The 15401-nt window shown below is 42.4% G+C and overlaps 1 protein-coding gene across 1 annotated transcript; it reads right to left on the bottom strand.

Annotated features, from left to right (window-relative positions):
* On the bottom strand, positions 1-7381 carry LOC307218760 (interferon-induced protein 44-like). Its single transcript, XM_079981570.1, has 7 exons — positions 6882-7381; positions 6739-6790; positions 4100-4295; positions 3431-3583; positions 2497-2668; positions 1467-1567; positions 1-594 (listed from the first exon to the last, which is right to left on the bottom strand). The coding sequence occupies exons 1-7, from the start codon at positions 7372-7374 to the stop codon at positions 382-384; spliced, it is 1380 nt and encodes a 459-aa protein (XP_079837696.1). The 5' UTR covers positions 7375-7381; the 3' UTR covers positions 1-381.
* Between the last annotated feature and the right edge of the window lie 8020 nt (positions 7382-15401).

Here is a 15401-nt window from a genome sequence, read left to right as displayed (position 1 = left end):
TAACGTTTGCAGAAATATTTTTTGTTCAGATTTCAAGTATATGTTTTCCTCCTAAGTAAGTTAGGATCAAATTATCTTACATTTGACTAACACCAGGTATTTCGGCAGGGTAAATTATTGTTCAGGAAATACCGCCTCACCCCAGTTATAGAGGAAATGCATGCCTTCTGATGCATTGGCAAAATTCTTACTGTGGCACCCTCGGCCAGTCTGAGAACTTGAGCTGGCTGATATGGGGAAAGATATCTAAGTCCCAAGTTGCGCAGGTCTTTATAACTTTACATGTTTACTATGGTGGATTCCCTGGAACATGTACCCCAAACAAGTTCCTTTAAGTAGCAGATGTAAATGCACATGAAGGCAGCAATTCAGTCCTATATATTAAGGCTCAGCGTAACAATCCTTTGTGGAACGATTGACCGAAGGTTCATCATCAAAGTTGTCAAAGTAGTCTTCAGCTAAACGAAGCATCTGCCTCACTGCCATAAGTATCAGGATATCAACATCTTTCCTCAGTTCCAGCTCTGAGGAATAATTTTTAACAGGAACTATATGAGACAGAGGGATGCCAAGTTTTGCTTCTATTAGCCGCATCTGTAAAGGAATTAAAATGTGATTTGTTACCAAGGGAACACAATTTTTATGCCCCTTTGATTCCACCAGCTGACACAAGGCCACTGCTGGCCATATTAATTAATTGCATTTTTATGCCCCGTATCTGTACACTGACCCCAAACAAAAAAAATTTCAGGGCCGCTTACAAGAAAGAAGGTCCAGTCCATTTCCAGGTCCAACTTAAAAGTGTTGCCCTATGACCTTTAATGCCCTAGACCAGGGTGAGCCTCACTCTGACCCTCAGGATTTTCCTCAGGCCACACGTTCTCCAAATTACAAACCTCAACAGCCCTGCTTTGCACATCTAGAGCGCAAAGATGTTATGACACTTTCTCATAATACAATGCAATAAAAAAGAAACTAATCTAAACAGAAACAGAAAGTGAAAGTGAGAGAAAAATTCAAAGTCGTCCCTCAAAGGTAGCTCTTAAACCTTGTCTCACACAGAAAGGGATGGACCTTCCCAGCCTCTCAGCCAGGGACCCCTTCCCTTTCCTGCCTCTCACACAGGGAAGGAATCTACACACATATTTAAAAACACTGTGAAAATGCTTTTTTAAAAAAATGTTTTGAGAAATACACCGCACTGTCGCCAGCTAGTGTCACTTTGGTATACTGCATTTCGCAAACCTTTTAAAATGTTTTATTTACATCTGTGTAGCAGAGTGCAGGGACATTTATCAGCCAGCCATTACCTTCAAGTGTATATTCTCATTAGCCCAGAGTAGATAACATAAAAAACTGGAGACGCAAGAGCAAAACAAAATAAGGAAAGAAAAAGTAACAAAAGATTAAAATATTAAAGAAAAGCCTGACAAGCTTTAAAGATACCTTTTAATTTAACAGTTTACCTGCTTCTGAACAGCCATGCTTTTGTATACGTATGACGTATCTTCCTCAACAATAGGACAAATCTGATCCACTTTAGTCAGAATAACAAGCTGTGGGACACCTGTAAGAAGATTGGCTTATAAAAAAGGAGTACAATATGTTTTCTTTTTTCATTTTGAATTGGGAATAGCCACCACAATTATTATTGTTTTTTTAGCAATGAGCGAAGTACTATTTGAAGCCATTTTTTATAATATGAAATAAGATAGCAACTGCACTGTTCTTCTGGGGAAGACATTTACAGATAGGGTGTCTCATGCTTTAAGAGAAAATCGGTGAAGCTGATCTTTCCTGTGAATAATTCCTCGACATATTTGAAAGCTGATAGTTAAAACTCTAGGAATCAGTCCTTGTCTGCTAAAGCAAGTACAGTCGCTTCAGGTTGCATTTTTTCGGGTTACAGATGCGCCGAAACCTGGAAGTACCGGAACTGGTTACTTCCGGGTTTCAGCGGTCGCACATGGACAGAAACGCTAAATCGTGCTTTGTGCATGTGCAGAAGTGCCAAATCACAACCCGTGCATGCACAGACACAGCGCTGCAGGTTGCAAACATGCCTCCCGCACAGATTACGTTTGCAACCAGAGCATCCACTGTACAATGACCTAAGCCCTGGCTTATGAAGTCTCCTTCCAAGGGCCAATGGGTCACTGACAGACATCAAATAGGGAGAAGAGACAATCTGAAAAATCATGCGGTCAGGTATGCACAACTGCTTCCAACATATTCAAGTAGTGAAACAATATGGTCTACTTCTCATTTCTCCATAAAAAAGCTATAATCATTTACTTTCGAGAAGGTGTGAACTTAGAACAGAAGTGTTAAATCCTTCTCAGGAAACCAAGATAGGAAGTTCATCAACTCACAATCAATGGTCAGTGTTTCCTACATAGCTGTGGGACCATTTCAGCAATCATCCTGCACGGGCAATGAAACATTGGTATTGAGGTGGATCAAAACATAAATGTAAAATAAATTTAAAAGACTGACCAAAGCTGTTCGCTTTTCGGCGAATGTCTTTCAGTTTTTCTTCCAGCTTCTCAGGGAGGATCTCAACCTTGGACCCATCGATAATGAATGCAACACAATGAATCTGGTCTTTTGGAGAGGGGCACTTGATATAGTTTGGCATATTGGGGCTCATAACACAGGATGGATTAAACTGAAAAGGAAAGGGGTAATAGAAGAAAAAATATAGGATAGCTGCAACGGAATCAGATTCTTATAGGGTTGTGTGAGAGACATAGCAGTGGATGAACCTACATACAAAAAGATGACAGCCCCCATGTAGTGCTCATGGAGCAGCCATCTTTGATATGTAAAGTGACCATTTGTACATACAAGTACACCAAAAATGACATGTAGGCAGTTGCCGCCCCATTTTGAAAAGCATTTTTACCCAGTGTGGTGAGGGTGTAGTACCTGAATTAGTACTCTGGTGTTCTCAATCTAGTACTGAGGATACCATTACAACAAGCAATTTCCCAAATTCTCCTCCAAGGGCTTTTCCACATTTCCACTTCTTCCACTGATTCCCCGTACCGCTCTCCCACCTTGGGGAGGGAGACTGCTCTTTGGTGGTCAAAGAGAGCAAATGGCTATTTGGGTTTTCCCAAAGAGAGAGGTCTAACTTACACATCCAATCAATTGCAGGTGGAAACTAAAAACCCAACCATGTTCAGGCTGCTCAGCACAATAAGCTGATCTGTGAGCTATTTCCCAAATGGTTTCAATATTTTTTTTTACTCTGAAGAAGATGAGTTTTGATGGCATGGGCTGAAACTACCATGTGCTTGCTGGGGTGATAATGGTGGACCACAGGAACTTTAATGTTTGCATTATATAAGTAAATTAGAAATGAAAAGCAGAGGTTCCTAAATGATAATCTCTCCATCTAAAATGAACAATAGAGGATGCATCTTACCGAGTACCGATCAGGAATATGGCCCTCCAATATGCTGCGCACGTCCTCAATGTCCAAACCAGCACTGTGTTGAGCTTCAAGTCCCATGGTATCACAGAAAATGATTGGGAGTGGGGTTCTATCGCTTCCGCTTTTAAGATGGTAAGTCCTATACTATTTTTAAAAAAATGCAAATAACACCATATTGAAATCTATTCCTATCTGCTTTCCTTTCTCTTTTACATATGTAAATGACAAAGTTCACCTACTAGTATATATACTATCTACTGTATTTCACCTACTAGTATAATATCTACTGTAATTTTTGTGGCTCTGTATAAAACCACAGAAGTTCTGTTACACAATAAACAGGTTAGAAAGGCGAGTTACGGTAAGTATGGGTTTCTAGTCACATCACGAGTCAATGGTGGTCTCAGCAGTTACCTCTAATGACAAATGGTTTGTTTCAAAATGCAGCCACAATTGCAAAAATGCAGTTATTTCCACTCGATAAGCCTTATCTACAGGTCTGCAGATTTAAAAGGCTTGTGAGGCATGAACTCTCTTTTCAAAATGTACATTCGTTATAGCTAGGATAAAAAATATATTTTGAAACAATACATGCATTTGAAATATTGATTGAAAAATAGTGAATGCATTTTAACTTTTGCTTTAGCAGTGCGGAGCTACCTGCTTTGTCAGACTTGTGGAATCTGATCCTGCTGCAGCTTGACTTGACACGTAGCCTCGGAAAGTTGAATTCACAGAGTTGAAGAAACTGGACTTCCCTGCTCCAACTGGCCCAACGAGCAGAACCCGACACTGGGGCACAGCACCCAAGCAAGGTTTGTAAGTTCTTATTTCTTTCATCAGTGCTTCCCTTTTCCTGCCAAGGTAGCAAAATAAATCTGTCTATTAGCCATATTAGCTTAATCATATCTACATATATTCTGGATTGTACAGTGTTAAAGTTGATAAGCAAAGCAACACTCTATTATGTTGAAGCCTGAGGGTTTTAATTGTGAATCAAATGAAGATAATGAAATTTCTGAAATTTAGCATAGAGTACCTACATGTTTAGTGACCTAAACTGGCCACATTTCAGACACAGCTGTTGAGAAATTGCTTAAATACCACCTCCAAAAGAATTTCTCTTTGGAGACTTATTTCTGCTGTTTACTACCATTTTAAGCCTAATGCCCCATACAATATCTTTCTTCCTTCCCTGCCTGATTCTCCTAAAATAAGAAAATGCAGACATCTTTCTACATCTTTCTCACCTTTCCCGCCCCGACCTGGCCACAGTGATCCATGCGACGGTCATCTCCAGGCTTGACTACTATAATTCGTTCTATGCAGGGCTGCCCTTGAAGCTGTCCCAGAAACTCCAGCGGGTGCAGAATGCTGCAGTGAGGTTCCTCTCACCCAGTGCTTTTCAAGCTGCACTGGCTCCCGGTAGCGTACAGGGTCAGATTTAAGGTGCTGGTTTTTACCTTTATTTTTTTATTTTTTAAAAAAGGTTTTGACTGTTAAAGCCCTTCATGGCCTAGGACCCTCGTACCTACGGGACCACCTCTCCCGGTATGCCCCACAGAGAGCCTCACGGTCCATAAATAGCAACACCCTAGAAGTCCTGGGCCCTAAAGAAGTTAGATTGGCTTCAACCAGAGCCAGGGCCTTTTCAACTCTGGCTCCAGCCTGGTGGAACACTCTTCCTCATGAGACCAGGGCCCTGCAGATCTGATTTCTTTCTGCAGGGCCTGTAAGACAGGCTGGCCTTTGGCTTGGAGCCAATTTGATTCCCTCCCTCTCTTTCTTTTTTCTTTTCCTTCTCTTCCTGCGATGAGGCTACATTTTAATATTTTAATGTTTCAATATTTTAATGTTGTATTTTAATTTTGTTTTTAAGTTGTAATCATTCAACTTGTTTTTATTATTGCTTGTAAGCTGCTCTGAGCCCGGCCTTGGCTGGGGAGGGCGGGGTATAAATAAAAAATTATTATTATTATTATTATTATTATTATTATTATTACATCCCTTCATGAAGTGATCAGCTTTTAAACTACGGTAATCTCCAGTGGTGGGAGCTGCAGCTTGTGAGCCTCACTGGGTCTAGCAGCCTTCTCCATTTGACCTGCCAGGCCACTAGGTCCAAGTTGCACCCACCTTCCCATCATCTGACATTATCTGAGGCCAGGGTCATGACAGGTAAAGCTGTAGCCTCAAATAGCATGGTACACACTTCTGTTTATTCCCCAGTGCTCCCTGATAGCCCACAGATGAATTTAGGTTAGCACGGTAGACTCCAGTGCACCGCCAATGCATTTCATATTGGGTCGTGGTTTTGCAATATCAATAAATTCTATTTTGATGTCAAAATGGAGTCATTTTGAAATAAATCATTAATTTTATTTCTAGCACAGACTTTTGAAAGGGGCCTGTCAGACCCCAGCAGCATAGTGATACCGTTAAAATAAACGATGTTCAAGGATTAAGGATGCTGTTCTATATCCGCAATGAATGGACCAGGATTTCCTTCTACACTGACTATAAGGCTGCCCTATAACTCTTCTTTTAGACTGCAGAGGGGGTGTTCTAAAACCACAACTGGAGGTCATCCTGAGATGGTAAGGTAAAGGTAAAGGACCCCTGGATGGTTAAGTCCAGTTGAATTCGACTATGGGGAGCAGCACTCATCTCCGCTTTCAGGCCAAGAGAACCAGCATCTGTCTGCAGAGGTTTTTTCTAGGTCACGTGGCCAGTTTGTGGTGCACAGGATACCATGACGAGTGCCAGAGTGCACAGAAACACCAGTTACCTTCCCACTGCAATGGTACCTATTTATCTGCTCACGCTGCTATGTTTTCAAACTGCTAGGTTGGCAGGAGCTGGGACAAAGCAACAGGAGATCACCTCATCGCACGGATTCCAACTGCTGACCTTATGATCAGCAAGCTCAAGAGGCTCAGTGGTTTAGACCGTGTACCTGAAAGGATGACTCGCCAAGGGATGAAAAGATAAGAAAGTGACACCTGTTAGAAGCAGGGGTTGGGAAACTCAGGCACAGAGGCCAAATGTGGTCCTCCATCTTACCCCTCAGAACACTCCACAAGCCACACCCCTCACTTGGCCCTCACTGGTTAAGTGCTTTAGCCTAGCTGTAATGTGCTCTTGAAGTGGGGTAACTTTGAAACCACTTGAAAATTATATGGGTTAAGTTGTAAATAAATGCCTTAAATAAACAAATGAAACCATGCCCCTGGCTTGCCTAAATGTTGTGTGGGGTGGGGGGAAATGGAGTGGGAGTGTTTATCAAGTCAGTAACCTACTTAGGTGTCCATGTCATCTCCCGCCATGGTTTTTCCAAAATGCTACCCAGCCCTAAGGAGAAAATAAAATTTGATATCAGCAAGAGGGCAAATCAACAGGTTTCAAAAAATGAAATAACTTTTAAATGATTGTTTCAGCTCACCTTCAACTCGATATACTTCACATTCCAAAAGGACTTGGTCATTTCCATGTAGGTCTTCTGCACTGAGTGTGTAACTGTTAGTGTTAGCATTTGTGGTAACACTATTCTTGCTTTCAGACAGGAATACAAGTGTGTTAGCTCCAAATGTAGGACCATATGCTCTATTGTCAAGGACAGCCTCAACAGCATTCTTGACTGGGAATTTTAGTATGCTGGGCTCCTGCTCTTTCCGTTTCAATCTAAACAGGAAAGCATTGTTATCAAACAGGTATCTCCCAGCTGAAGCATAATTCTGTTCAGTAAAGCCTCCAAAGATATAGCCACTTGCATTGTATCCCACAACTACAGTTGGGCCCTGATTGTCGCATTTGTTATGAAATGCATTGGCATAGTAGGTATGCAAACTTGCTTTATAGAGAAGGCTTAGATGTTGGCATTCCAAAATATCCAACAGCGCCTTTCTCTCAGTTTTGGTCAATCGAGATTGGGCCATCTTTAATCTGAAAGAAATGAGATATAGTAGGAATATAAATATTTCTGGAATTAGGAACAGCCAAACCTAGGTAGCAGAAGGTCCCAAGTTCAATTTATAGCATCTCAAGACAGGTTTAGGCGATATCCCTGTCTGAAATTCAAAAACCCACTTCCAGCCAATGTAGGCCAGGACTGTGATGATTTGCTACAAGGTAGGCGAAAAACCAAGTGGCTGGTGCCAATTTGCCAGTTGGATAAAAATTCCTACCAGGCCCCTTGGGCAACCAAGGTGACCAACCGCAGGTCTATAGCAAGGTCAAGCACGAAGCGATGAACTAAAGGGAAGGGTGGGTGTGTGATCCGCTGAAATGCGGCAGCACAATGAGGGGCAGGAGCTGCCGCGGCTGCATTTGAGCAGCTAAACTGCACCCCAAGACTCCCCTTGATTGGTAGGCTGCCTGGGAGCGCATCGCGGCAGCAGTGATGGCAAGCAGGGGCCGGAATGCCCAATGCAAAGCACAGGAACAGCTCCCGATCACAACTCCTCCCCTCCGGGAGGAGGAGGAGAGGCTCTTTCAAACACATGTGCCACATTTCTCTTTCAAACCTCCACAGGGTAAATGTTAAGAAGACTTCAGTCCTACAGCCCCACCCAAGACGTGCTAGAAGCTGGAGAACAAGCTTTGACAATAAGAGCCTCATTTGATTCAACCTGCACAGATTTGTGCTGCTGGGCTGTGAACTGCAGCTGTGGTACTTACTTAGGGGGCTAGGCCCCATTGAACATGCCTGAGTAAGCATGGGGAGGAGGCTTGTTCTGTGCGTGCCTTCAGCTTGCTGTATTAAATAGGCATCAGGTTTCGTGGTGATCTGCAAATATAAAGCAGCTTTCCCCCATCTAACGGTTGAAAAACAAAAAGAACCACTAGATGGCGAAGAATAATATTTTTCTTCAGCCGAGGCTTTCTGACTCCACCCAAGAGATTAACACGGCGCTTGTAGATAGTTAGCAAATTTTGGTGCCTTCCCAAAAGCTTCCCTTTCACTGATGGATCAGATTCAGAAAATCTCTCACAAACATATATGCAAAGCAATTGTTAAGCTGAGCTGCTGAATCACCAAAAACAGTATGGAGCAGCCAAGCAACTGTTAAAAAGTCCCCATTGTATTTTAATAGCTGCATGTGGCAGGAAAATATTATCATGACATGATCTTACCAGCTTTGGTGTATTTTTTTCCTGTGTCCAGAGCTCTGTTTTACCTCAGATTGGAAGCCCAGGAGCATCTGCAAACAAGCCTCCTCCCTTTGAGAAGCAGCTCCTGTCTGCAAGGGAAAAACGAAAGTGAAAGTACAGAGGTGCTCAGGAAGCAGAAACACTGTTCTCGGGTTTCCTGGAGTCCATGACTATGTAGGGGGAAATGCTTCCTCCTCTTAGGGAGGAAGGTAGAACTAGAATAGAAATTTCTTGCAAGATACCTGACAGTAAGACAGAATCCTACATAAAGCTGAAATGACTGTGAGCATATGGGGAGGGGTGCAGTGGGTCTCAGCTTGTGCAAGAGCAAATGGCTCACATCCCTGAATCCAGGCTGCAGCGATCCCGCAGATGGGTGGGGATGAATGGCTGCTCTTGGCTGATAGAGGGCCTGGCTAATCCAGGGAAGAGTCTGCTTTCCCTTAGCTTGTGCAAGGGAGCATGTCCTCCTTCAAAGAGGGCACGTTTTGCGGTGAGACCTGGGGACTAGCCCTCTTGTTGTGGGTGGGTATATTGGTCAGCCATAACATCCAACTGGTAGGTCCCTCGTTGATGGGTTTAATCTGGCTAATGGGGTGCTGTCTAAATGGATCGAGGGACCTATAAATACCTATACACGTGATCCAGAACTTCCTCTTTTGGCTCGTGCATCGGAACACCCACCCACCTCTCCCTATATTTAGGGCATTTTGCGATTGACCTTGCTATGCCATCATGTGTCGTCTGTCGTTGGGACAGAGGTATGGCAGGAATTTTCCCCACTTGACTGATTGGCTGTTGCCACTTGGGTTTCGCCTTCCACGTAGCAAATCGTCACAACTTGTAAGGTTGCAGATAGGCACTGGTTCAGGTGATAGGGATGGGGGAACAGTCTTGCCATCCCTATGTAAAGGATATTCTGTTAAAATAATCCAGGGACTCAAGTTGGTTTGGTCAACCCCTGAGAGGGAGTTGTGCCCGTGCCTGAGTCCAAGGGGGCATCTGGGGAGTGGACATAGTCCGTTCCCGGGCTTTCCGCCTACCTCAGGTGTTCACCCTTGATAGAGCTATGGCTCAGTACTACCTGCAAGGGTGCAGGGAGTTATTCGAACCAGAGCCTATGCAACCACTCACTTTCTGTAATCAATAATGTTGTGGCCTTAATTCTGGCAAAAAAAAGAGGCTTTCATCTCACTTATACCGAAAACAGAGACTGAGAAGAACCAGGTTAAAAACTACCGCCCTATATCTTTACTCAATGTGGATTACAAAATTTTTGCAGACATTTTGGCAAAAAGATTGAAAAGAGTGTTAGCAGAAGAGATTCATAAGGACCAAACAGGCTTTCTCCCAGGTAGACATATGTCAGACAATGTGAGAAACATTATAGACATTTTGGAGCTGCTGGACGTTGATATTAACAGGAAAGCAGTTTTGATATTTGTGGACGCGGAGAAAGCCTTTGACAACATTTGTTGGACCTTTATGAAAAAGAATCTCCAAGGGATGGGGGTAGGCCAAGGTTTTGAAAACGGTATAGGTGCAATATATTCTCAACAAAAGGCCAAATTAATTGTAAATAACGTGGTAACAGAAGAAATACCTATAGAAAAAGGTACACGACAGGGTTGCCCAATATCCCCTTTGCTTTTTATATCAGTCCTGGAGGTTTTGTTAAACATGATCAGAAAGGACCAGTTGGTTAAAGGAGTTCAGGTCGGAGTTAGACATTACAAATTAAGAGCATTTGCAGACGATCTGGTATTGACTTTGCAACAGCCAGACACTAGTACTAAAAGAGTATTAGAACTAATTGATATATTTGGTCGAGTAGCAGGTTTTAAATTGAATAGACAAAAAACGAAAGTGTTGGAAAAAAATTTAACAATGGAAGAAAGAGAGAATTTTCAGAATGAAACAGGCTTGGAAATAACAAAAAGGGTAAAATACCTGGGGGTAAACTTAACATCCAAGAATGTGAACTTATTTAAGGATAATTATGAAAAATGTTGGTCAGAAGTTAAAAAGGATCTGGAAATATGGTCAAGGTTGAAACTTTCCTTGTTAGGCCGAATTGCTACTATTAAGATGAATGTATTGCCTAGAATGCTGTTCTTATTCCAGACGTTGCAGATTGTGGACAAGATGGACTGTTTCAAGAAGTGGCAGAAAGACATATCAAAATTTGTCTGGCAGGGCAAAAAGCCCAGAATTAAATTTAAGATTTTAACTGATGCAAAGGATAGAGGGGGGTTTGCCCTGCCGGACTTAAGACTTTATTATGAATCAGCAGCTTTCTGCTGGTTGAAACACTGGCTACTTCTTGAGAACACTGACATTTTGGATCTGGAAGGGTACGACAATAGTTTTGGTTGGCATGCATACTTATGGTACGACAAGGCAAAGGTGTATAAAAGCTTTAAAAACCATATTGTAAGGAAAGCATTGTATAACGTTTGGACCAGATACAAAGATTTGTTGGAAAGTAAAACCCCTAGGTGGGTGTCACCAATGGAAGCTAGGGAAGTAAAAAAACTTAATATGGATTCTAAATGGCCAAAATATCATGAGATTTTAGAATACGATGGCGAAAGGGTGAAACTTCAGAGTTATGAGAAACTAAAGCCCAAGGTTCGAGACTGGTTGCATTACCATCAGATAAATGAGACGTTTAAACAGGACAGGAAAATAGGATTTCAGAAAGAGAAGTCAAAACTAGAAACAGAATTGTTGGAACCCAATACTAAGAACTTATCAAAAATGTATAACTTGCTGTTAAAATGGAATACACAGGATGAAATGGTGAAATCAGCTATGATTAAATGGGCACAAGATATCGGTCATGATATTATGTTTGCTGACTGGGAACAGTTATGGACCACCAGTATTAAATTTACTGCATGTAATGCCTTAAAAGAAAATATTATGAAAATGATCTACCGATGGTACATGACTCCAGTCAAGCTTGCAAAAATATATCATTTGCCTAATAATAAGTGTTGGAAATGTAATGAGACTGAAGGCACTTTTTACCACCTTTGGTGGACCTGCCCAAAGGTTAAAGCTTTCTGGGAAATGATCTATAATGAAATTAAGAAGGTCCTTAAGTGGACTTTTCCTAAGAAACCAGAGGCTTTCCTCTTGGGCATGGTGGGCCAAATGGTGCCAAGGAAGGATAGGATTTTCTTTATGTATGCCACTACAGCAGCAAGAATTCTACTGGCAAAGTATTGGAAGACGCAAGAACTACCTACTCTGGAAGAATGGCAAACAAAGGTGATCGACTTTATGGGACTGGCCGAGATGACGGGCAGAATCCGGGACCAGGGGAAAGAGACAATGGAAGAGGACTGGAAGAAATTCAAAATATATCTTAAAAATAATTGTAAAATTGAGGAATGTTAAGATGTCAGGGGGTAAGAAGTAAAGAATTGCAGCAGTAAATAAAAAACTTAAGAAATTTTTGATGAAAGGGAATTAAGACAATGGACCTAAGGGTTGCTAAAGAACTATTAAATAAGGATGCAGGGTTGGGGAGGTATGGGGAAGTCAAAGAAAAAAGGGCATGAACCGATGAGCTTGAAGTTATACTGTTTTATATTGTTCTTTATTATTTGTGTGGAAAATTAATAAAAATTATTATAAAAAAAATAAAAATAATAATAATTCTGGCAAAAACCCAAACTAAAATTTGAGTCAAATATGTTTTTATTTAGGGGGGAAGTCTCTGGGTCTGAACACGCAACAAATGGATGTATACCATATATCCTCAAACCTTACTTACTGCTGAACATGGCCTAGAGGTTGCAATGCTTGTAGTACCAGTACCAGAATTGAGGCTGGTGTGTGTAAATGCGGGTGCGAAGAGTGACATTTGTCTCTGAACCCTAATGTCTCTTGCTTGCCTGGATTTAGGATGGGGGTGGAACGTAGAAACTAGTCTTCTGTGCAATAGTAACAAGCTCCCTGCAGGTGTTTGATTTCTGGCCTGGCTGCAACCAGGCCAGTCTTGCATTAGTGTTCCTTTTGGGAATGAAGGAGTCATTCATCTCAATGAGCAAATAGATGTGTACCATATATACTCAAATTTACTTACAACAGGCCAGAGTGACTTACTTCTCTTCATTACCAGGGCTTTTTTTTTTTAACCAGAACTCAGTTCTGACACCTCTCAGGTGAGCTCCATTGCCATTTTAAGAGAACAAGGGAGTTGTTCATGGTGAGTTCCAGCACCTCTTTTTCTATAAAAATAGCACTGCTCATTAATGTAGTCAAAAAATAAAAAAGTAAAAGGTAAAGGACCCCTGGATGGTTAAGTCTATGGGGGTACAACTATGGGGGTGTGGCACTCATGTTGCTTTCAGAGACAGAGCACACAGAAACTTTGTTTACCTTTCTTTTGCAGCAGTACCTATTTATCTACTTGCACTGGTGTGCTTTCGCAATGCTAGGTTGGCTGGACCTGGGGCAGAGCAATGGGAGCTCACTTTGTTGCACAGATTTGGACCGCCGATCTTCCGATCGACAAGCCCAAGAGGTTCAGTGGATTAGACCACAGCACCACCCACATCCCAAGTCACAGAGTCACAGCTGGAATCGTGTTCTCACTCGGATTAAAGAATAAAAACACTTCCTGCAGTAAGGCACAGGGCACAGGCTAAACTCTCAGGAGCTGAAGACTACGCATAGCAAAGGGCTGTAGGAAATCCCCTCTTTTCCACAAGGCCATCTCATTATTTCAGCATCAAGCCACTAAATTCAATATGATTCAGAAGTGTCTTATCTTTCTTAAATAGTCTGTATTGTTCTCCACTAGAGGGCAAACCTGGTCAACATTTAAAAACAAAACCCTGAAGCCAGACAAATACTAATAACAGACTTCACGTCCAATTGAAATGAACATTTTATAACAGAAGAAATCACACATAGAAAAATGTTTTCAGAAATATTTTTGATCAGATTTCAGGTCTGTTTTCCTCCTAATGTATGATCAACTTACAGTGGTGCCTTGGTTCTCAAACCACTTGGCTCCCAAACAAATTGGCTCCCGGAAGCCGCAGACCTGGAAGTGTTCTGGTTTGCAAATGTTTTTCAGAAGCTGAACGTCTGACAGTTTCTGCTTGAGTGCAGGAAGCTCCTCCAGCCAATCCGAAGCCATGCCTTGGTTTTTGTGCAGTTTTGGGAGTCGAACAAACTCCCAGAATGCATTAAGTTTGAGAACCAAGTTACCACTGTATGTTACATTTGACTAACACCAGGTATTTTAGCAGGGTAAATTACTGTTCAGGAAATACCGCCTCACCCATTATAGAGGAAATGCATTCCTTCTGATGCATTGGCAACAATTCCTACTGTGCCCCCTTCGGGCAATCTGAGAAGTTGAGCTGGCTGATATGGGGAAATATATCAAGGTCACAAGTTGCGCAGGTCTTTATAACTTCACAGGTTTGCTCTCAGTGTGACTTGGTTTTGCTACTGTGAACATGCCAACAGATGCTAATGGTAAACATCCAAAAAGATGAAATACCATTTCCTCATTGAACAGCTTAAAAAGATAGAGGAGCTCCCATCAGGCAACCATGATAGAAAACATTACTAGATGCTACTAGGGGGAAAAGCATTAAATAATTGCTTTGACCATTCCTGTGCCCAACCAAGACTACAGTGGCATCTCTAGAACATGTACCCCAAACGAGTTCCTCAGATGTGAATGCAGTGTTGATCTTTTCACCCCCTCCCATTGCAAGAATCTCCTGATCTGATGTTTTGAGAAAGGAGGGGGAGGAAACTGCTCTTCTACTCTTCCGCTCCTGACTGACTGCCTGACTCAGTGTGTGGAGAGAGTCATATCTATGTAGTGACTAGATGGCTCAGTGGGAGATGTAACACTCACGCAAGCCAGTTCGTTAGTTTGTAGTAGCTATTAGAAATAAAAGTTATGCTTCACAGGGAGCTTCCGCGTTATTTATACTTTGCTGAGTCTGGAGCTCACAATGCACAGTTGTGAGTCCAGTGCACTGAGACCTGCTTTCCAGGATTGGAAGGTCTCTGAAAGTGCTCCAGTCGCCTAGCCCAGTCGGGGCAGAACCAGTTCTTGAGCCCAGTCGCTGACATCGGTTGAAAGGCGTACTGACATGCACATGAAGGGAGCAATTCAGTCCTAAACATCCCTACAGTTCTGAGACACAAAGGTTATTAAACTTGAACTACTGTATTGCTGAGATTATTAAAGGTAAAGTGACCCCTGACCATTAGGTCCAGTTGTGGCCGACTGGGGTTGCGTCACTCATCTTGCTTTATTGGCCGAGGGAGCCAGCATACAGCTTCTGGGTCATTGTGGCCAGCATGACTAAGCGGCTTCTGGCAAACCAGAGCAGCACACGGAAATGCCGTTGACCTTCCCGCCGGAGCTGTACCTATTGAGGTGCTTTCGAACTGCTAGGTTGGCAGGAGCAGGGACCGAGCAACAGGAGCTCACCCCGTTGTGGGGATTCAAACAGCCAACCTTCTGATCAGCAAGTCCTAGGCTCTGTGGTTTAACCCACAGCGCTACCCGCGTCCCGCTGAGATTATTAGCCAAGCAATTATTAGCATGCCCCCAATATGAGCAACAGTTTCAGAAAAATCTATCCACAGAAGCACTATGTGCTCTTACAGGAATAGTTCTTTTTCTGCGATTTACAGCAACACGCTGTCTACCCTTCCTTTTCCTTCTTCCTTTCCCCCTTTTTCAAGATCAAGTTGAGTAAGGACTTCAGGGACCAGGGGTGGCATATTTTGCAGCTGGTAACTTCAGGAGTCATTCATACAC

Source organism: Podarcis cretensis (genome assembly GCF_951804945.1).
Source record: "Podarcis cretensis genome assembly, chromosome: 6".
Lineage (NCBI taxonomy): Eukaryota > Metazoa > Chordata > Lepidosauria > Squamata > Lacertidae > Podarcis > Podarcis cretensis.
This window is presented reverse-complemented; position numbering and strand designations above follow the sequence as displayed.

What these genes read in the sequence shown, in the direction of transcription:
- LOC307218760 (XM_079981570.1), bottom strand. Translation starts at nt 7,374, where the DNA reads ATGGCCCAATCTCGATTGACCAAAACTGAGAGAAAGGCGCTGTTGGAT. An exon ending in ATATTCCTGATCGGTACTCG is followed by an intron (nt 2,669 to 3,430) that starts GTAAGATGCATC and finishes TTTCCTTTTCAG; the next exon opens with TTTAATCCATCCTGTGTTAT. An exon ending in GCATGGCTGTTCAGAAGCAG is followed by an intron (nt 595 to 1,466) that starts GTAAACTGTTAA and finishes ATTCCTTTACAG; the next exon opens with ATGCGGCTAATAGAAGCAAA.